Source organism: Pezoporus flaviventris, unplaced genomic scaffold, assembly GCF_033815535.1.
Source record: "Pezoporus flaviventris isolate CSIRO_AGI_PZ_B2104156 unplaced genomic scaffold, CSIRO_AGI_Pfla_v1 ptg000011l, whole genome shotgun sequence".
NCBI lineage: Eukaryota > Metazoa > Chordata > Aves > Psittaciformes > Psittacidae > Pezoporus > Pezoporus flaviventris.
In genome coordinates, this window is record NW_026892559.1 from 1688986 (window position 1) to 1710420 (window position 21435).

The window sequence follows — 21435 nt, forward strand, 5'->3', positions numbered from 1 at the left end:
CACCTAAAGTTCACAAGAACTGTGCACCTGATGGAGAACTGCCGAATCTCTTAATACACACAGAGGCTATTTTCCACTCAGCAAGAAACAGCAGTAGCTTCTACTTAAAAGATGGGAGAAAGCAAAAAGTGATCCAGTGCCTGAAGTGCTCCTTTTGCTTCCCTCCTTACAGCAGGGAAACCTGAAACCAGGACAAAAAGCCTTTGCAGGGCATTTGAAAAACGCAAACACACACTGGATCAGGAGAGGGTTTAAAGTGCACACTTTTATTTTCTATTACAAAGGCTAAAAGAAGCAAGTTTGGTTGTTGGGTTTTATTTATTTATTTATTTAAGAACAAAACCAAAAATGTTGTTAAAACATCTACATTATTATCTTGATACTAGACCTTATGAAAGATACTAAGTTCTTTTTTAATAGTAAAGCGTGGTATTCTTAAATTATATTAATACAAAGACATATTAAAGGACTCGAAGTCATTACTACCCAGCTCAGAACTGCAGCATCCCCTTGCTGTCTTTTCCTCTCACTTGCTAAAACCCTTCCATTTTTGACATACAGTTTCATACAAGCTAAGTAGGGTATTTTTTGGTTTTATACTTCCCCCTGTAAAGGTCAGGTCAGCTCCAACACCAGTGTCACTGAAATCCCTGCCCCTACCAAAGGATTTGGGAAAAGATTTTCACTAAGTCCTTCAGCATTTGACAAGCCCCTGCTCTGTGCAAGTGTGTGCGTCTGGGGTTATTTTACAGGATATGAGATTTTCTTCTAATGTTATAAAATTAAACCATAGCTTGTTTTGTTAATAACCCTCAACTTTGGTTCTGTGCTGCAAAATCATCTTCTCTCACGTGAGTGAAGAAAAGAGAGAGCTGTCACAGGGTCAGCAGCCCTACCACACATGGTTTGTCTGCAGCTCTGCTAAGAGTACATAATGTGCTGAAGAAAACCGTCTGGGCTTGGTAAAGCCAGCCTGGGAAGTCAAGTGTGAAGCTTCCTGCCCTTTAAATTAAATATAAGCAAAGCCTTTACCATTAAAACTTTACTTGCTAGTTAGCAGTATAATCCTCTGCCATCGAGATATGACTGCGAGGACATCCTAGGGGGTTTCAGAATGTGAACAGGGAAACCTGTCCCATCTCAACGTTTATACCTATCTATATAAACCCTCCCCTCTTTGTTATTTCCCTTTCCCTAACCAAAATAAAAGTCTTCATATTTAAAATGGAGATGCTGCGTTTCCTGGCCCGAGTCCTTTTCCTTTACCATCGTTTAAAAGATTCCTTCGATACCACACACATATAATATTATATAGAGCGATATATTTAATACCTGTGTATATATGCTTCATGGGAGGGGTCACATATATACACACTAAAACAAGTCTGGTGACAAAGTACTGCAACACCACAGACCAGGTTATCATACCAGGGAAAACATAAAGAGATACTGGACGCAACCCCCATGACTGTGGGCCTCCCTCACATCACCTCACCTCACACACCTCTCCCTGCCTCAGCCCCAGAGTGACAGGGAGAGGGGACAGCAACCCACTTTGTACCCTACAAAGTTACTGTATGAGAATTCATGGCGCAGTGAACACTAGAGTCACACTAAGAGATGCAGGTTTGGTTTAAAATAAAAACACATCCCAATGTTCCACGATCCAGATCAGATCCCCTGGCATCTCTGCCTGAGAAGAGCAGAACAAGACAACCCGGGAGCTGATGCCAACCTCCTCCCCTGTCTCTATGAAGCTGACCACTTAAGCACAAGGAGCACCAGGAGAAGGTATGACCCAGACAGCTACAGGGAAGGGCAGAGGAGAGAATACACCACCTGACCACTCAAACTGCCATGTTTGATGCTGCACCACTCTCTCTCCTCATAGCACTACAGATCCTTCCCCATCTTGTCCTTCTCCCCACACGTGGGCAGAGATGGAAATAGCCACTTCCCTCCCCACCTCTCCCAGTGAGCTGCCTGCTTATCATCAGATGTTATGGTCCTGGCCCCTTCCAAACCAGATCTCAAGGTGCTGAACAGCTGGGAAAGGGAGCTCACACCAAACCAGCAACCACCATCCATATTTTAAAGGCGAGGAAATAAGCTCTGCAGGGCAGCGGTTGAGTTGCCATCCCTGGAGGTATTTTAAAGACATGCAGATGTGCTTAGTGACATGGTTTAGTGGTGGACTTGGCAGTCCTAGGGTAAACAACTGGATGATCTTCAAGGTCTTTTCTAATCTACACAATTCTAAGCCCAGGGGCACATTCAGCTTACTTAGAGCATGGAGTATCTCTGAAAAGACCCAAAATCAGCATGCAGCGCACTCTGCTCCTGGGTCGTAACTATTCCAGTGGAGCTGATGCACCCACCTGGAGGCTGGTCTAAAAACTTGCAGCTGCCCCCACAGCACCTCCTGCATTTCCACATCTCTCCTGAAGCTGGGAGCCCCAGGGATATGGGAGCAGCAAGGGAAAAGGGGGACCCAGCAATGCCAAAGCACAAAGCAGTTCATGGCCAGATTGTATTTACCACGGATACAGCACTGCCAACCCCAAGGGCTCTGAGCCTGCTGTCCTGGGAGACTCTGTATGAAAAATACATCCCCTACAAATGCTGGGAAGGAGACGTGTTTGAGTTTGAGTGGATGGTGCCATCCATGCATGCAAAACTGCAGAGTGCAGCTGGGCTGCGGAAGAGAGGAGAGGGAAGCTCAGGACAGGACATGCTTTTTACCCTATGGGGTGAGACCACCAGAAAGGACAAGGCTGGCACGCAAAGCAGTGCTGCCTCTTACTGCTGCCACTATAAAAGCCAAAACTCCTGTCCCAGATCTCAGCATCACTGTTTTCCATGGTGGCACACACCAGGTGGGACAGGAGTGGGTGCATGGCTGGGTCCCATTGTGCCACTTGCACTCCACCACAGCCCCTGCCCTGGGTCACACCCTGCCTGCACTGTGTGTCTGCAAGCTCCCTGCCTCAGCTCCGAGGAGGAGGGGGTTAGACCTCTGGTGCTGGTAAGCATCCTTCCAGCTGGATTCCCATCAGCAAAGCTCTGCCTGCGCTGCTCAATGCTGTCCTTTTGAACAGGTCCCCAGTTCTTCTGGCAGTGCAGGTTAAAATGCAGCTCTAAGTCACCAAGAGCAAGAAGGGAACCCCATTACCTCCCTACCTCCCTTCAGGAGACAAGGCAACACAGAAACACAAGCTCCTTTTGGTTACAGCCTTCCTCCTCACTAATACTGCTCACAGATTGCAGCGACACAGGGTGTGCCACAGCCGCCACTACACCTTATAGATGCCTTCAGCCTTACTGCCACCAGTCACAGCCAAAAAAACAAACCAAAACCTGCTGCACACTGAGAAAGATATCTAATGAGGAGTCACCAATTTGCTTTCCGAGTACAGTCAGCTGAAACAGTCTTAAGTCACCTACAATCCAGTTCCTGCTGCTGCAAGTGGTTTTATTACTTTGCTGCTCTTAGCTATAGTTGTTATACAACATGGCTGTTACTTCAGCACCAGTTGATGCCTCAGGGCAATACAGACAGCAGAAGCTTAAGCCTACATGTTTTAAGCCAGATCTAGTGGTTTTCCCTCTTTGCATCTCAATTCCTAATTTTTCTGGTACAGAACTCCCAGGAGAGCAGGCCAGCCGCAGCAGTGTTAAGTGGGGCTTGCTCTGCAGCACTGAGAAAAGGAGCACATGAACTTCAGGGTCACCTTTTCACCAGATGTCTGGCCCTTCCTCTCAGCTTTGTCCTCCAGACCTCCACAGCCACATTCTGAGCTGAGGGGCAGAAGAATGATACAAGGAGAAGCTCCCCAATCCACAGCCCAGTCCAGACTGGATTCATTCCTTTGAATGAAGGACAGTGAAAACAAGAAGATGAAGAGGAAGGAGAATTTGGAGGGAAAGAAGAAAGAGGAAATGGATCACAAACTCGGTGAGCATGGTGTTCGCTGGCCAAGGAGAATCAAATTCACGATTTCATTCACCACTAATAAATCATCATCTCATAATCTTAAAACAAAAGAAAAGAAAAAGTTCTCTTTGCGAGACACAGGCCTCGCTCTCCCTGCTACTGCCACCCATGGAAAACCCACCCTGTGTTTCTCCAGCTGACAGGCTCCCCTCTCATCCCTTACTATACGCCATCCCGCAATAGGAAGTTGTATTTCCCAAAGTCGTCATCCCTGGGGCACAGCAGCATGTCCTTGCGGGCTTTGGCCAGCTTCTGCTTGAGCACCTCTCTCCGGTCTAGCCATTCTGTCAGCTCATCCTGGCCGTGGGCAAAGCGGCATTCCTCTCCTTCAGGGCAGGTCTTGCTCTTCTGGAACCTGCCGGCACAAGGAGCGCGATCAAGAGGGCATCCCTGGGACAGGGGTTTTTGCTCCCCATCTGGAATACCCGCTTGGAGCCTACTGAAACATGCTGTCAACTCTGCTTTCTAAGGGTGAAATGATCCTCCTAGATCCTTCCCATGCGCAGCCAGTGAAGGCAACAGGGAGGTTGTGCAGAGCAACAGAGCAGCAAACAGAGCAATGTCTACGAGGGGATTTAGTCAACAGAACAAAACAGTGTGAGCTGGAACTGGACCAGCAGGGATGAGGAGAAACCACTACACAACGCCACGTGGTAGCCATGAGAGACAGAGCCTTCCCTTGAATCAAAATGGCACTTCTAACCATCACAAGCCTTCTGAAGTCACCTCAAGGCACTGATTTGGAGGATGCAAAGCATTCAAACCACTTAATAAAGCACCTGGGATTCCCCCAAGCATCAGGCCAAGCAGACTGTTCAGCAGACAGAGCCAAGAGCATCCTGGCTATGGAGGGCACAGGTGCAGATGTGAAACCCCTTCTCCTTTTCTAAAGACATGTCCTTGGGAATGTATTTTTACACTCAGTAGTGTGGCTGAGCATCCCTGGGATCCAACTGCAGCCTCACTGTCACCCAAACCTGCCAGTCTCACTCCTCCTCCAAGCAGAATTCCCTGGGGACTCTGTGAGAGGAGGAGGAGGGAGTGAAGGTCCCTGGGCCTGTTGCCCCATCCCTGCAGCAGCAGCACAGAGGGGAGATGAGACAACGGTACCTTTCACAGAGCCGGAATTCACCCATGGGGAAGCGGTAGTTCCAGCAGCTGGAGTCACTGTCTGAGGTGAAGACCTTCTCCTTGTGCTTCTCTGACTGGATGTGCTGCTGCCATTGCTTTTTGCTGTTGCTGTTCTTCCCACAGAGCCAGCAGTGGTAGCCCATCTAACCGGTGCAGACAGGGCAAAGGGCCAGTCAGTGCATGAACAGTCACACCCATCAGCCTTCCCCATGCTGGCACTGCCTCTCCCCCTCTCTTTCCAGAGCATCCTGGAAGCTCCACTCAGTCTAAGACCTCCCACACTTCCCTGCCATGTCATCTTTAGGACATCATGCTGCTGCTAAGGGGGAGCAGAGGAGATGCTCTGTCAACATCTACCCTACACCTCAAACAGGCTTAGAGAACAGTTCACTGACATGGTCCCCATGCCCCTGCTGATGGCACCCAGGAGCACAGACAATGCAGGACTCTTCATACACCATTCACAACTCCTGGCCTGAGGAGATACATCTGCCTCTAGTTTTCCCAGGCCTTTACGTTCCCAACCCAGTTCTTCTCCAAGCTTCTACACCTTTTCCAGCAGGCCAGCAATGACTTTGCCAGCTTTCCCAGGAGCCAGTAGGAACCTTGTGGAGAGGCTGAGCCCACACAAAAGGGAACCTAAGGTAGACTCCGACTGACTGGAGGATTAACAGAAAAGCCATTGCAGAGCCTTACTGATGACAGGTCAATCTCCTTCCATCTCATCTATGCTGCCCTTGCTGTACTGCTCCAAGCTGCCCATCTAACCTACATTAGCACAAGCTCTTTCCCACAAAAGCAGTGCAGTCCCTGCTGGCTCACACCTGGAGTACAGGAGAGGGGCAGGCTGTCAGCACGGAGGAGGAGGGATAAAAGACAAGAGATGAGCTGATTACCATGATGTCAGCATAGTCGGTGGGCATCTGGATCTGTTTCTCCCCTTCTCGTGAGGTGAGTGGTGTCCCCTCTCCAGGCTTCCCAGGATTGTGTTTCTTCAGCCACATGTCGTAGGTCTGCTGCATATCCAGTACTGCACAAAGGCGACCCATGAGGTCACTCAGCATCCCGCACCATGCACAAACTACAGGACAAACGTTGGGGCAGCCCTTCCCTTCCCTCCCCTCCCCTGTCCTCTGCAGCAGCACCAGCCACCACACTGAAGGTCTGGGAGGCCCCATGTCACCTCCTCAAATCAGACCCCTGGGGAAAAGAACCAAGTTCACACCACGACCACGTGGGGTAGGTGTCTTCTGTGAGTCAAGTGGCAACCTTGACAGCAGCTACACAGAGTGTTCAGGAAGGAGGGGAAGTGTCCCAAGATCTCCATGGATTTCCCCCACCAGGTGGTTCTCCATCAAGCCTGATTCTGCTTGACTCAGCAGACATCTCACTCCAGCCAGGGACCAAAGGCAGGGGCTGGATTCAGACTGGTCCATTCCCTCTAAGTCCTTCATCCTCAGCACTCAAGAGGGAGGAGAGCCCTTAAGCCAGCTGGCCACAGGAAGGACTGGGGAGGGGAAGAAGACCTAATGATAGCTTGCCCCAAGTTCAAAACCTGCCCAGAGGACAGCAGTAGATGTCTCTTGCTGCTTTTGTTTTAAAACCCACTCAGCACACTAGTGGGAAGGGAAATTTTGGGTGGAAGCTTTGAGTGCACATCTCCTTTTTCTCCTATTTTCTCCTGAGAGAGGCTATGGAAACAAATGTTTGCAGTACCAAAGTGATGCTGTAAGTGTGTTGGTAGTGATTTAGTCCTCTCTAAACGGGTAATTGAGGAACTCGTGGCAATTTGGGATAATGAATGCAAATTGCCCCAAACTGAAACAACTCTTGTCATTTGAAGATTCACCTTCCTGCTTGAGCAAACACACCCAGACTAGTCTGATGTGCTCTAAAGGCCTCAACAACAAAATTAACTTGGACTGCAACAAGTAACAGCATCTGGCTGGCAAAGACTCTCCATCCAAATGTGAAGACTGAAGAAACTCAGAGCATGCCTGAAACCCTCCAAGCTTTCCAGCATCTCCCAACAGAAACAGGTGAGTACCTGGACAACTGGGCCTTGCAGAGAGTCTCTTTTCCCACCCCACAGTTGGTCTGAATAAACAAGGATTGCTGCAAGGGAGCTGGCTGTCCAGAACATGGGTAACCCCCCTCAGCTATCCCACAGAAGGTAAGCTGGGAGTCTCCGTAATTAATTCCAGACAATCCACTCCACAAAGGCACCACCCAACGACGCTCTCATTTGGGATCTCAAATCCAATCCAATGAATACAATGCCATGAGCAGGGAGTGACACAGCCCAGGAGCAAGGGATAGGGGCAGAAATGAGCAATAAAGCTAAGGCAGATACAAGACAGACGAGAAAGATACAGGAGCAGCTACAGGTCAGGACTGGTGCTTTGGCAGAGCTCCATACAGAGCCAGGCCTGGGGCAGTACAGGCAACTGGAGGGTCAGCACAGCATGGATTCAACAAGCTGCAGAAAGGGAGGGCAGCAATGGAGCAGTGCGAGACTTGGGACCAGTGTGCACTAGTCCCAGAGTGAGGGACTCAAGATATGCATGTATGTTCAAGAGAAGCTCTAAATTACTATAGACAGACCTGACCCATAATCCCACCAAAGCTCATGGTACCAGCTCTGTCCAGCTCTGTCTCTGCTGTCAAGAGTACATCTTAACAAACCCTGCATCCATTGCCCAAATGCCCTCTTCCCTCTCCCCAGACTCTCTGGTCCATGTTAACCCCACTCACTTTTATTTTCCTTCATGAAGGTCCACATGTCTCTCTCCTCAGGGCTGTGGGCGAAGGAGCAGTTGCCCACGTATTGGCATTTCCTGCCATTTTGTGCATGGATACACAACTGGTGAAAGAGAGCAAAAGTTAGCATCTGCATAAACACTCCTTGCTAAAGGGGAAAGTGGGCTCACAAAAACAGCTGGGGCATTAAACTGCACATAGGAGAGGTTGCAAACTGGACCCTCCATATGTCGTTAACTCATGCTTCTTTTCCTCAGTGATGACATGAACAGTAAGTTTTCCCTATAAACATGAGGGCAGCTCAGTTCAGTCCCTGGCCTCTCTCTTGTTGCCATTTCCACAGGTGACCGGGTGCAGGTACATCTAGTGCTGGCCCTGGGTGAGGCAGCAGGGAACAACCTGGATGGACTCAATGTTGTCTCCTGCTGGTCAAGCTGCTGTTCCCAAAAGGTGCTCCATTCTCCACCAACTTCCAAGTGGATGAAGTGTGGCCTTACGGGTTGCTTAGACCACACTATGGCACACACAACTCTACCTCACAGCTACCAACAGCATCATTGTCAGGGAAAATTAGCAGCTTTCTGAGCATCGTGTTTACTGATGGTTCCTTCTCCCCTAGTCCTGTCACCAGTGTGGACACCAGCTTGCCCATTCAAACTGGGGAAAAAGAGACAACACTGCTTCTCTCTGGCTGGGGCTGAGTGGGAGCTCAGGCAACGCACACTTGAACTGCTTTGCTGCATGATCTGTGACTCACCTGCTGGCTTGTTGCCTACTGTAGCAGCTATAAATAACTCCTGTTCCCCCACACCAGCTTCTAGCAACTGCCCTTGCAACTGGAGAGTGCTCAAAGCTTTGTGCCTGCCCATGGACTAGGGAGCAGCAGGTCCCATAGGACAGGGGGAGAGATGCCTTCTACTTCCAGGGAGAAAGGAGAGGAAGAGAGAACTATCAATTGCTGTATTTGGGGCTGGGGTTGGAGGTTGAATATCTGTAGTTCTCAGAGAACGTGGCTTTTTAGCCAACTTCTTAGTTCTGCTGTCAAAACACATTATGAGGCAGTTTCACAGTCTACAGCAGCACAGCCATAGGGACAAGCCCTCTCAAGTGCTCCGTTTCACCTCTCACCCGCACTGGGAAACCCTGACCTAAAGCGAGAATCAAGTCTCATTCCCAAACCCCATGCCATCCACTTCTTGAGATGGTGACTGCGTTAATAGCAATGTAAGAAACTCCCGTATGTGTGTAGAGTGGTTTAAACAGGTGCTGCTCCTCTTTCTGCTCCACTCTTTTTCTGGATGTGTTTGAAATCTTGATGCCATCAGTCTGTCCTTGCTTTCTACCACAGCCAACACGTCCTTGCATCCCTACCAGGTCTCCAAGGGACCAGCCCCCAAAACACTGCACCATGGTGGGAGGGAAGAGGAAGGGGCACCTGGCTGTGCCAGGCATGGGGCTTACATCATACTGCTGTGGGAAGTTGCGGATGGAAGGCAGTGGTCGGACAGACACCCACTTCTTCTTTGCTTTGGACATCACCAGCAGGACGCGACGTTCCTTTGTCCAACTGAAAACCAGAGAATAAATCAAGAGAGGCAAAGGAAGAGCAGAACAAAGTTTTGTTTTCCTCAGGGACTCTTAAATACTGAGAGATGACCAGATCCTCCTGTCCAGGTCGCCCCTGCACTATGCAGCTATTCCTAGACATGCACATCTGTGATAGAGAAGCCTCAAGAAGGGTGTTTAGGAGGATTTCTCCTTGTACATGCCACATATTTCTTGGGGTATCTCTTCTCTTGAAGTCACTGAAGTCTCCCCCAAGTCTCACAGGGAATCTCCAAGGACTACTAAACAGCTGCTTTCCACCCTTCTACACAGCCAATTCTTGTGCAATCACATCCATGAAAAAAAATTAGGAATATTTTCTGCTTGAAAGGTGTAGTAGAAATGCAAGTCATTACAAGCACTGTTTTATGAACAGGTGCCAGGAAGTACTAATTCTCTTGCAGCTCCAGCAAGTGATCACCAGGAGATACCCTGGGCAAAACTTCAAGCTCAACTCAGTAGCTGCACAAAGAGATGTTGTCCTTCCCATTCCAGGAAGCGATCCTCACCTGCTCACCTCTTCCAGCAACTGCTGCTTCTGTCTCTTGTTCAACAAACCGCTTACATTTGCAATAGGATGCTGGACTGTGTGGCTTGTGCTATGGCATGTGAAGTCCTATAAACCCTTCTATCCTATCATGCCAGGCTGCCTAGGTGAGATGGGCCACAGTTCCCATGACCCAGTGGTGATTTCCCAGGTGATATTCCTCTTCTAGGGGGCTTATAAGAAAGATGGGGACAAACTTTGTAGTAGGGCATAGAATCATAGAACAGTTAGGGTTGGAAAGGACCTCAAGATCATCCAGTTCCAACGCCCTGCCATGGGCAGGGACACCTCACACTAAACCATGTCACCCAAGGCTCTGTCCAACCTGGCCTTGAACACCTCCAGGGATTGAGCATTCACAACTTCCTTGGGCAACCCATTCCAGTGCCTCACCACCCTTACAGTAAAGAGCTTCCTCCTTATATCCAATCTAAACTTCCCCTGTTTAAGTTTTAACCCGTTACCCCTTGTCCTGTCACTACAGTACCTAATGAAGAGTCCCTCCCCAGCATCCCTATAGGCCCCCTTCAGATACTGGAAGGCTGCTATGAGGTCTCCACGCAGCCTTCTCTTCTCCAGGCTGAACAGCCCCAACTTCCTCAGCCTGTCTTCATACGGGAGGTGCTCCAGTCCCCTGATCATCCTCATGGCCCTTCTCTGGACTTGTTCCAACAGTTCCATGTCCTTTTTATGTTGAGGACACCAGAACTGTACACAATACTCCAAGTGAGGTCTCACAAGAGCAGAGTAGAGCGGCAGGATCACCTCCTTTGACCTGCTGGTCACGCTCCTTTTGATGCAGCCCAGGATACAGTTGGCTTTCTGGGCTGCAAGCACACACTGCAGCCTGCTCATGTTCAGTTTTTTCATCGACCAATACCCGCAAGTCCTTCTCCACAGGGCTGCTCTGAATCTCTTCTCTGCCCAACCTGTAGCTGTGCCTGGGATTGCTCCGACCCAGGTGTAGGACCTTGCACTTGGCATGGTTAAATTTCATGAGGTTGGCATCAGCCCACCTCACAAGCGTGTCGAGGTCCCTCTGGATGGCATTCCTGCCCTCCAGCGTATCAACTGAACCACACAGCTTGGTGTCATCGGCAAACTTGCTGAGGGCGCACTCAATCCCACTGTCCATGTCAGCGACAAAGATGTTAAACAAGACCGGTCCCAACACCGATCCCTCAGGGGCACCACTCGTTACTGGTCTCCAGCCGGACATTGAGCCATTGACCACAACTCTTTGTGTGCGGCCATCCAGCCAGTTCTTTATCCACCGAGTGGTCCATCCATCAAATTGATGTCTCTCCAATTTAGAGGCAAGGATGTTGTGTGGGACAGCGTCGAACGCTTTGCACAAGTCCAGGTAGATTACGTCAACTGCTCTACCCTGTCCATCAGTCCTGTAGACCCATCATAGAAGGCCACCAAATTGCTCAGGCAGGATTTCCCCTTAGTGAAGCCATGCTGGCTGTCACCAAGCACCTTGTTGATTTTCATGTGCCTTAGCATGCCTTCCAGGAGAATCTGCTCCAAGAGTTTGCCAGACACAGAGGTGAGACTGACTGGTCTGTAATTCCCCGGTGCATCCATTTTCCCCTTCTTGAAAATGGGGGTTATATTTCCCTTTTTCCAGTTGCTGGGAACTCCACCTGACTGCCACAATTTTTCAAGTATGATGGCCAGTGGCTTCACAACTTCATTTGCCAGCTCCTTCAGGACTCACGGATGGATTTCATCAGGTCCCATGGACTTCTGTACATTCAGGCTCTTAAGATGGTCTCAAACCATCACAGTGGGCCTACAGTGGGCCCAAGGTCTTCATTCTCACAGTCCCTGCATCTGCCTTTCAAGCCTTGGGTGGTGTGGTCAGAGCACTTGCCAGTGAAGACTGAGGCAAAGAAGTCATTAAGAACCTCAGCCTTCTCCAAACCCAGGGTATACAGGTCTCCTGAGAGCTTCCAGAGAGCGCCCGTGTGGTCCCCTACCTTCCTGTTATCTTCCACATCCCTAGCCAAGTTTAATTCTAACTGGGCCTTAACTTTCCTAACCTGGTCCCTAGCTTCTTGGACAATATCCCTGTACTCTTCCCAGGCCACCTGTCCTTGCTTCCACCTTTTATAAGCCTCTTTTTCCCCCTTGAATTTTCCTCAGCAGTTCCTTATCCATCCAAGGAGGTCTCCTGGCCCTCCTGCTGCACTTCCTTCTAGCTGGGATGCAACACTCCTGAGCTTATAGCAGGTGATCCTTGAATATCAACCAGCAGCCTTGCCCCCCCCTGCCCTCTAGGGCTATATCCCGTGGAACTTTACTAAGCAGGTTCCTGAAGAGGCCAAAGTCTGCTCTCTTGAAGTCCAGGGCAGTGAGCTTGCTGCACACTCTTCTCACTGTCCTGAGGATCTCAAACTCGACCATTTCATGATCGCTGCATCCAAGGCTGCCCTGGAGCATCACATTTCCAACGAGCCCTTCCCTGTTGGTGAGCACGAGGTCAAGCATGGCACCTCTCCTTGTCGGCTCCTATTACTTGCAGAAGGAAGTTGTCTTCCACATAATTGAGGAACCTCCTGGATTGCTTGTGCCGTGCCTCCAACAGATGTCAGGGTGGTTGAAGTCCCCCATGAGAACAAGGGCCTGTAAGCGTGAGGCTGTTGCTATCTGTCTATAAAGCACTTCATCCGCAGGTTCCCCTTGATCAGGCGGTCTGTAACAGATCCCCACAGTAATGGCCCCCATAGCTGTTCTCCCTATAATCGTGACCCACAAAGTCTCTGTTAACCGATCATCTGTCCCCAGTCAGAGTTCCATACTCTCTAGCCTATCGCTAACATAAACGGCAACCCCCCTCCCCGTCTGCTGGGCCTGTCTTTTCTAAAGAGCCTGTAGCAATAGAACAAGGGGTAACTAAAAGAAGGGAGTTCCAGACTAGATAAGGAAGAAACTTTTTACAATAAGGGTGTTGAAACACTGGAACAACCAACAGAGGTTGTAACACTCCATCCCTGGAAACATTCAAGGTGAGGCTGGATGGGGCTCTGAGCAACCTGATCTAGTTGAAGATGTCCCTGCTCATTGCAGTGTGGGGTTTGGACAAAATGGCCTTTAAAGGTCCCTTCTAACCCAAACTATTCTATGATTCTATGATACTATCACACCAATCATCCTCACAGGCCCCAAGGAGCTAGGAGCTGCAAAAGGACAAGACATGCCTCAGAAAAGAGCAATCAAAGCAATGAAAGAGCCAAGGAAATGAATGTAAAAGGAAGCAGAATACTTTGAATCATTGCTAACAGTGACATGACAGACATCTGCAAACAGGCAGGAGTATAAACAAGTGCAGAGGAGAACTATATTAGTGACTTTTCTAAGAAGAAATGATAGCAACTGGGAGAAAAGGGATTTGTGGGAGCTGGACTGCATGCACCAGGAGTAATAGCCTGCACAATGCTGGAAGCAAATACAAACAGTAAGAGAGCTGGAAACTGGAAAACAGCTGTCTGCAATGCTTGCTGTAGTGACAAACACCCTGAGCAGAGAGGCTGCAAGGTTTCCTAGCAGCCTCTTCCAGAGAGGCCAAATGAAGCCCTGGAGAGGTTAAGAGGAGAAATTTCTGCCCCTGGGGAGGGGTGGGGGAAGAGAAGGCAGCATTGCTCACCAGTGGCGGGCTTTGGCACTACAGTACTTGAGGTCTTTGTCTGGCTCCACCAGCTGCCCATTCCTCCAGCACTGGCCACACACAAATTTCATCTGGAGGTCGAAGGTGCTTGATGCAGGAGCCCGGGGAGAAGCCTGAGGAAGAGAACCACAACCTCAGGCAACCTGATCCAAAATGCACCCCTCAAGCTGCGCATCAGCAACAACTCAGGTTAAATCAGAGACAGCCCAGTTCTCCTCTGCCAGTGTTAGCTGCTGGCCCACTGATATACTGGACAGGAGCAAAACCACTGCTTTCTTCAGCATTTCTTGAGCTTTTACAAATGGCCAAAACACGGCCACCCTGGCAGATTCAAGCACTAAACAGGCCTGGCTGTGAAACCCCTGCAGCGCATCTCCATGTACAGATAAACTCTGTGAGACCTGCACCAGCACCTAATCCCCACCTCCGTGCAGGGAGGGCAATCCACAACCCCTCGCTACTGCTACCGTGACCAGAGCTCAATCACACAGCTCAGAGAGCCCCCTCAGGAGACAATCAGGCCGTGCCACAGCAGAGGACCCATCACTCCTGCTGCTGAACTAAGAGGCACATTTGACACCATGAAGTCAGAACTGGATCCCCTTCCAATCAATTTCTGGGCAGGTTTCCATCTCTCACAGTCCCTTTGCACCAGGTTTCACAGGCAGTTAATTGTGATCACTGGGCAGAAATATACAATGCACATATTCCAAATCCTCTCAGCCATTCGATTGGCCTTCTACTTGTCCCCATGAAAAAGCTGGTTTGGGATTACAACTAACTGGTTGAGGATTAAAAAGGAGCCAGTCTGCCCACCCCATATCACTGCTGCCTCATGTTTTCTGAACCAATCTCTGGAAAGCTGTTTGCATTCTGTATCCCCACTGGAAAACACGTGACTGGTGCCTCCAGTTCATTTCCAAACCAAAGAGCAGACCTGGATGGATGCCAGTGGTCCTGGGCATGGGAATATGTGAGGGTACAAGAGAAAACCCCAGTCATCAGGCTGACCATAAAGTACAGAAGTTGTGTATGGATGAAACAGCTCTCTGATTGCTAACACTGCCCATCCCAGCTGCCATGCCTTGACTTCTAACCCTGAGCATCTAACAAGGAGATGACAGGAAAATCACATCTCCCAGGAGCAGGCTTCTGTCAGCAATTGATTAGCTGCAGCATGCACCCTATGTGCATTCCTTTGGCACAGGGAAAACAAGCACAGGCAGTGCAGAATCAAAGCATCTCCCAGGAAATGCCACATAAGCTATTGACTACCACTCTGCATTGCTCCAGACCTGATGCCTGAAAGGTACTCAACTGCTGTGAAAAGCTGACTAGAGAGCTATGCTGACTACAGGAGGCCATCACTGCCTGGGATGTCCCAGGAAAAGGACCTTTCCAGGGAACCATCATCTCTCACAAAAAGCAGCAGCAATTCTGTCCTACCTGCCTCCAAGATGGCCTTTCTGGTGGCATCTGCCACATAACTTGTGCATCTGTCAGCTTTCACCAGTGCTGGTGACCACAAAGAACACATCAAACTGTGGCTGTGGGATGAGCAGGGTTGAGACCTGGGGTATCAAGAAGGCAGCAGGGTACCTCCCTCCCAGATGCATGGCCTCTGAACACTAGTTTTAATTTCCACTTGGTGTCCAAAGGAAATTACACTACAGCTTGCCTCTGACCCACCAAACTTATAGATAGGCTTAAGGTAATAAAATGGCACTGCTGTCATATTCCCTTTTACCAGCCCCATGCTATCTGCCATGTACTCCTCCAGGCAACAGATCTCTCAGCACAGTCAGGAAGCTTGGCTCAAACCTACTGACACAGCAAAACCAGAAACTGAGTGGCTCCAGAAGGCACAATAGATCAGAGATAAAGAGAACGTTTCCCAGGTAATTCTGGTGATCCTGGCTGCTTTTCCCACAAATTCTTAACCAAAAGAAGCCTTTTTGTGTGCATTTCTTCATCAGTCATGCAAATTGCTGGTCAATCCAGTGGGCATGTATGCTCCCAGGGGATTAAGAGACAAGTGAAAAATCAAAGCTGCTGCTGCTGTTGCTGTTACATGACTGTTTTGTAAAGGCAAGACACATACCTGGCAGGCTGCTGATAACCAACAGTGTGGAAACTATATCACATGAGGCTCTAGCAGATGAAGCCAGGCAAAACTGCCTCAGGCTGTGGCACCACCCCTTGCTATGGAGCCAGACAATATAGTGTTAGCTATGCACCATGGCAACCAAATAAATAAAGGTCTTTAGCACGACAGCTCTCCACTTCAGGCTTTGCAGAAAGCAACAGCCCCAGCGTGGCCACTCGTGTCTCCTAGCTTCAGGAACCCCACTCAGCAATACTTGAAATGCTCTCTGGAGGAGCTGCATGTCTCGAGGGGACTACAAGAGGGGCCCAGGTTACTCAGCCACCTGACCCACTGAGCAGTACTTAGGTGCAAACACCCCTTACTAGACACTTTCTGCTCCATGCTGAAATTGCTAATTTTGAGGCCGCCTTTTTTTTACTCCAACAAGAGGAGTAAAACCAGGACAGTCCTCAGAAATCAGAAAAAAATGAGCACTAAGTCCCCTCAATTCCTAAGGAGGTGATGGGAGGACACCCAGCTATTTGCAACAGTCTCTTCTGCTAACTGCCTCTTCAATCTGCAGCCACTGGTTTTACTCCAGCAGCAGCCTTTATGGGGCCAAATGCAAGATCCCTGACAGGTCTTTAGCAGCAGTGCTCGTTTTCCACTTCTTGCTAACTTCCACTCTCCTGACCTGCAGCATCACAGCTGCTGGGTCCCTGCATGCTGCCTGCCTCTTTTTCCAGAACTGGATAGCCCCAGCCGATAACCGAGTCCAACTGGCAGCTGTGACAAAAGTGCAGCAAAATCCCTGGGAGCGACTTTGCTTCCGCTGACCAGAGGGCGCTGGGGTGAGCATAGATCACACGGGATGGTGGGAAGGAGGGGTCTGCTTTTACAGCACTCCTGGGAAGTTGTCTTTGCCAGGCAGCCAACTTCGAAAGCTGGGAGGACGCTGAGAAAACTCTGAGTCACATCAGCCTGCTTGGATGGGAGAAAATAATGGCAAAAGTAAACTTCTCTCAGCAGATATGTTAGTCCTACCCCTGAGGTCTGTGGCAGCAAGCCAATGTCTCATCCCATAGCACAGCCCTCTAGCTGAGTATGTGCTGATGCCAAAGCTTGTTTGCTATTGCAGATGCATGCATCTGACCAATTTGATTCTGTCTCCCTGCACAGTGTCAGTGCCAGGCTGCCAGCCCCTTCAGACCATTGATGGTGCTGCTGGTAGGCAATTTCTGACTGTAGCAACAAGGCTGCTGCTTTGCCTCCACACAACATAACAACCTGGAAGGGATGGAGGGTGCAGTCCGGGTCTGTGACAGGCACAACTAGACTTCATCACTGGCCATCAGCCCTACTACTGCCCACAGGGTTCAGAAGCTGTAGCTCATTGCTCATCCCCCGACAGCTGATGTAGCAGGCACTGGCATTTCTTTTCCTGATCCACTGCCCCCTGCAAGTCCCAAAAGCCAAAACTAAACCCTTGCTCAGCATCCAGATCCCAAGTGCTTCAGAGGATATGCTCTGACTGTGCCTGATGAACAACCTGTTCTTCCAACAGCAGCACCTCCAGACAAAGGTGAATTTGAAGCTGCAAGGGTTGCAGGACAACAGCTGCTCACCCATCTTCTTTTATCCCCTGATTATACACAGAGAATGGCAAGACAGAGCTCTCTGGAAAATGCAGATCCACAGCAGGCAGGACAGAACCAGTCTCTAGACTTCTCTCTCCATGCGGCAGGGATTGCCAATATATATCCAACTACTGTCACAAGCTGCTGCAAATTCACACTTTGTTTCCTCCACTATGAGGATGCAGGCAGCTGCCTCTGTATTCACATTAGGCAGAAAGAGATCACAGCCAGCTCTGTCTTCAGGGGCCATTCAGGTCATCCAGGCTCACTTCTCATACAATACAGGCTGCAGAAACTCATCCTCTCAGCTTCCTGAGAGGCTAGAACATATTCCTCCAGCAAGTCGGACAACCTTGAGAACTTGGTTACTCTGGACTGCTGCTTCACACTCCTCTCCTCCAACCATGTCAGACCACAACAGCAGAACAAGATGCACAGGTACGTTGCTGAGCATCTCCTCAAAGATGACTCCATTCAGCCCACTGCAAGCATCAGTGCAGTCACCCAAACTTTTCCTGCTGCACTTGCCCATGCCCATCAGATCTGCTTTTCCTCAGCATCAGTGCCCTGGAGCCTTCTGAACACTTCTGCTGGTCCGTAACCAGCAAAAAAAAAAGTTGCTACCTGCCACGCTGAGTGACTCATATACCTTTCCTATAAAACACCTCCTCTGCAGGGTGCTCACAGGCTGCATTCAGTGCTGGTCTCTGCAGAGGGACTCCTGGGTGAGGGGTCCCAGACAAAGGTGATGCACCCTTGCTCTGATAGCGAGGCACAGGCCAAGGGGTGGCAGATCAAGCATCCACAGGGGGAAAGAAAGCTGTCAGGTGGGAACAAAAAGGATTCGCAACATCTTCCCCAACATTTTGCACGGGACAGAATTGCTCCTATGCCTGAGAGCTTGCTGGGAGGTATGAACTTTCTCATCTCATCAGACAGATTTTCTGAAAGTAATGAAAGAACAACAAACTTCCTGCTCTAATGGCAGAACTGCTTTAGTTCAATCTCAGGGCTGGGTTGGAAATCATCCTCACTAGGTGGGCTCTGTTCCTAAACTACAGAACACCTTCTGTAAAAAAAGAGGGATAAGGCAGTGCCACCCACAGCCAACAGGCTGGAAGAAAGCAAACAAAGAGGTGCCCTTTGCTTGTCACACACCTCCCCAGAGAAAGCTGTTGGCAGTGCTGGCGGGTACAGGCAGAGGCACCTTCTCCCACACTGAGAGACTGGCGGCACAAAGAGAGGCAAAGCTCACAGCCTCATCCTGGCAAGGCGCTGCTAAGATCTCTGCCCAGCCCCAACAGCACTTGAGCTGGAAGTTCCATCCACTCCTGCATTCAGAGGAGTCCTGAGGGTCATTTCTTAGAACCCTTCAAACTGTTGTATCATCCCTTGGCCACTGAAGGGCAGCAGGACACCTTTGGTCCCCTCTCTGTGTGGCCACAGTCTCCAAAGTCTCTTGATTTCAGTAGCAAGGTGTCACAGGAAGCACCGTGCTCTGCACATTGCCCTCCATCCTCTGGAAGCTTCACCCCACCACTGAACAGACCAGATAACAGCGCTGCAAGACAAGCCACAAAGCACATCACTAGCACTGCAACCAGGAAAGCTCTCAGGTGTCCTGCTCCTCAATGGCCAGCCTGGTCTGCCTGGGACCTGTCACGCACTTCACTGGAAGTTAAAAAGAGAAAGTGCTGGAACAGTTGGGAGCAAAACTAGGCTGCAAGCAATAGATGCACCTTACTTACCATGCTGTTGGCTGGTTTGCTGGCATGTGCCTCCATCTGCTGCCAGTACTTCTTTGATTCTTGCACGATATCTTCGTGGGTCATTCCTGGGAACAAAACGGGACAGAACTGAGCTACCCTGTCTTGGCCAAGAGAGGGAGGGAGAGGTTTCAGGACTTCCTGTGTTGAGGCTTACTAACCCCTGTGTGACTGACAGCTCCCAGTGTACCTACTGGTAATGTCAGGGTTGTAAGAGGACCTACCACAGAATGCGTTTAAGCACAGGCTAAAGAAGCTCCTCTCTCCACACAAGGCAAATAAAAAAAAGGTCTCCTGGGCTCACTCAGACCTGATGCTCTGCACACACTGTCAGCAAAGGACCCAGATGCTGCCTCCAAAATGATGATTTTTGGCACAGGGTCAAGAGGCCATCCCTCAACACTGTATCAACAGATCCTCCCAAGACCTTCAAGACAATGCTTTATTACTGCTGACCTACTGTATATTGGAGTTTTGGGCACTAGCTTGGAAGACCACAGATATTCCACCGAGACATCTAGCATCTCCAAGACCCCAGAAGTCTCACCTAATCCCTGCTGGTGTTAATTAACCTGTTACTTCTTTAATCAATAGGTGAAGAGGAAAGTTGAAATTCAACACAGACAAACACCAAGTGCAACCAAGGTAGCAAGGAAAGACCAACAGCAGAAAACCAACCAAGGAACAGCTACGAGTACATAATCAGCAAGTAAAGATCTGCAATGTTTCAGAAATCAGAAATGCAGTATCAGACAGCAAGAAAAAGGGTTGTTCAGACCTTAGCTAAGGAATTAGCTCCTGACCAACTCAAGTGGTGAGGGAAAAGCACCTGTCAGTACCAACCAGCTAGATGGGCAGTATGAATCTCACAGTGCTAAACAGCAAGAGAAAAGTATGTAAGAGTAGGAACTGTCTGGTCAATGTGAGGTCTCTGTTATAAAAAAGCCATGTTATTTAAGTGCTATAAAGACCTGAGGTAGCTGCCAAAATAAACTGAAGCAGGTATCTTAGAACAGCCAGCTGACTGCAACAAGTGGGGTGCTGAGGGTGACCTTGATGCAGCATCCCCAGCACAGAGAGGTTGCAAAATTGCTTGTTTTGCTTTTGCCTGTAGCTTTTATAATTGAAGTGTTCCCCAGAAATGCCACATGGACACGATCTTTGATCTGAGAGGCAGCATGTTCCAGAACTTAAAGGCCAGCAAACACAAGTTTTCATCTCAGCTTAGGCTGTGTGTAACTTGGGTAAGTCACAGCATTCCTGACCTCAGTTTCCTCACCTGTGATTTCAGCTGTCCAGGTCCCTGCCAGGCAACAATACTGCTGTTTGTACAGGGCTTGGAGAGAACGAAAAGCATTCAGGGAACTTTACCATTCTTCAAGAATATTTGCTCTGGCCTCCAAAATGGCAGCTGCTGCAGAGCCAGTACTACTACAAGATCAGAGCTGTTTGTGGATTTTCTTCTTCTTAACCATTAATCCCAGAAGAAACTGTGCAAAGTTAGGAAAACTGCAAATCCCTCTTTTGTGTCCAAATATTCCAGAGCTGGACACAACACTTATCTTTACATTTTTTGGCGACAAAAACTATAAAGCTGGGAAAAGGCACAGTAAAATGTTAACTGCGCTGGACCTGGCACAGAAAGGGCCAAAGCAGCTGCCATCTTCTCCATTCCATACACCTGCACTGTGACCCCAGGGGTGCAGAACCGACAGGAGAAGCATATACAGCCCTTGTCAGAAGACTGAATTTTAGGTCAAGTTCTTAGCAAGTGACTGCCTTCTTCCAGTCCCAGAAATCTGAATTAACTCAACAATACAGTCTAGAAATGTAGTGGCTGGGGAAAAAAACAACCCCCCCAAATATGAAAGGATGTTTTTCAATATACCAGCTCTCAATAGCATGAACTGTCCCTGAAGAGAGATCTGGGAACCAAAAGACCCATGCGGTGATTACTTATATTTCAGCTTCTTTTGCAACACCATTAGTGAGGACAAAGACCCTGTGATTTCCACTGATGGAAGAAGATAGTAAGATATGTCTGTGAAAAGCCACAGTGAACAAGAAAACAGTCCTGCCTGCCCACATTTTCATATCTTGGGAACCTTTATTCCACTAATACAATTCTTTATCCCCATGAACAAAGCCACAAGCTCTGTAAAAACTCAAATGGCTGTGAAATACAACAGACCAGAGGTTTTAAATTCAAGATGCAATGAATGACGCCTCCTTCCTA

At 49.1% G+C, this 21435-nt stretch overlaps 1 protein-coding gene across 7 annotated transcripts in view; it reads right to left on the reverse strand.

Moving 5' to 3' along the window:
- Window positions 1-245: 245 nt before the first annotated feature.
- The window catches only part of ZC3H7B (zinc finger CCCH-type containing 7B), a 51816-nt gene continuing 30626 nt past the window's right edge, over window positions 246-21435 (reverse strand). For all 7 annotated transcript variants that reach the window (XM_061450713.1, XM_061450716.1, XM_061450715.1 and 4 more), the window contains 7 exons: window positions 19182-19267; window positions 13690-13823; window positions 9347-9452; window positions 7880-7988; window positions 6022-6155; window positions 5105-5268; window positions 246-4349 (listed from right to left, as the gene is read on the reverse strand). In XM_061450713.1, coding sequence (XP_061306697.1) covers window positions 4157-4349; window positions 5105-5268; window positions 6022-6155; window positions 7880-7988; window positions 9347-9452; window positions 13690-13823; window positions 19182-19267 — 926 coding nt within the window. In that variant the 3' untranslated portion in view covers window positions 246-4156. The remainder of the gene's footprint in view (window positions 4350-5104; window positions 5269-6021; window positions 6156-7879; window positions 7989-9346; window positions 9453-13689; window positions 13824-19181; window positions 19268-21435) is intronic.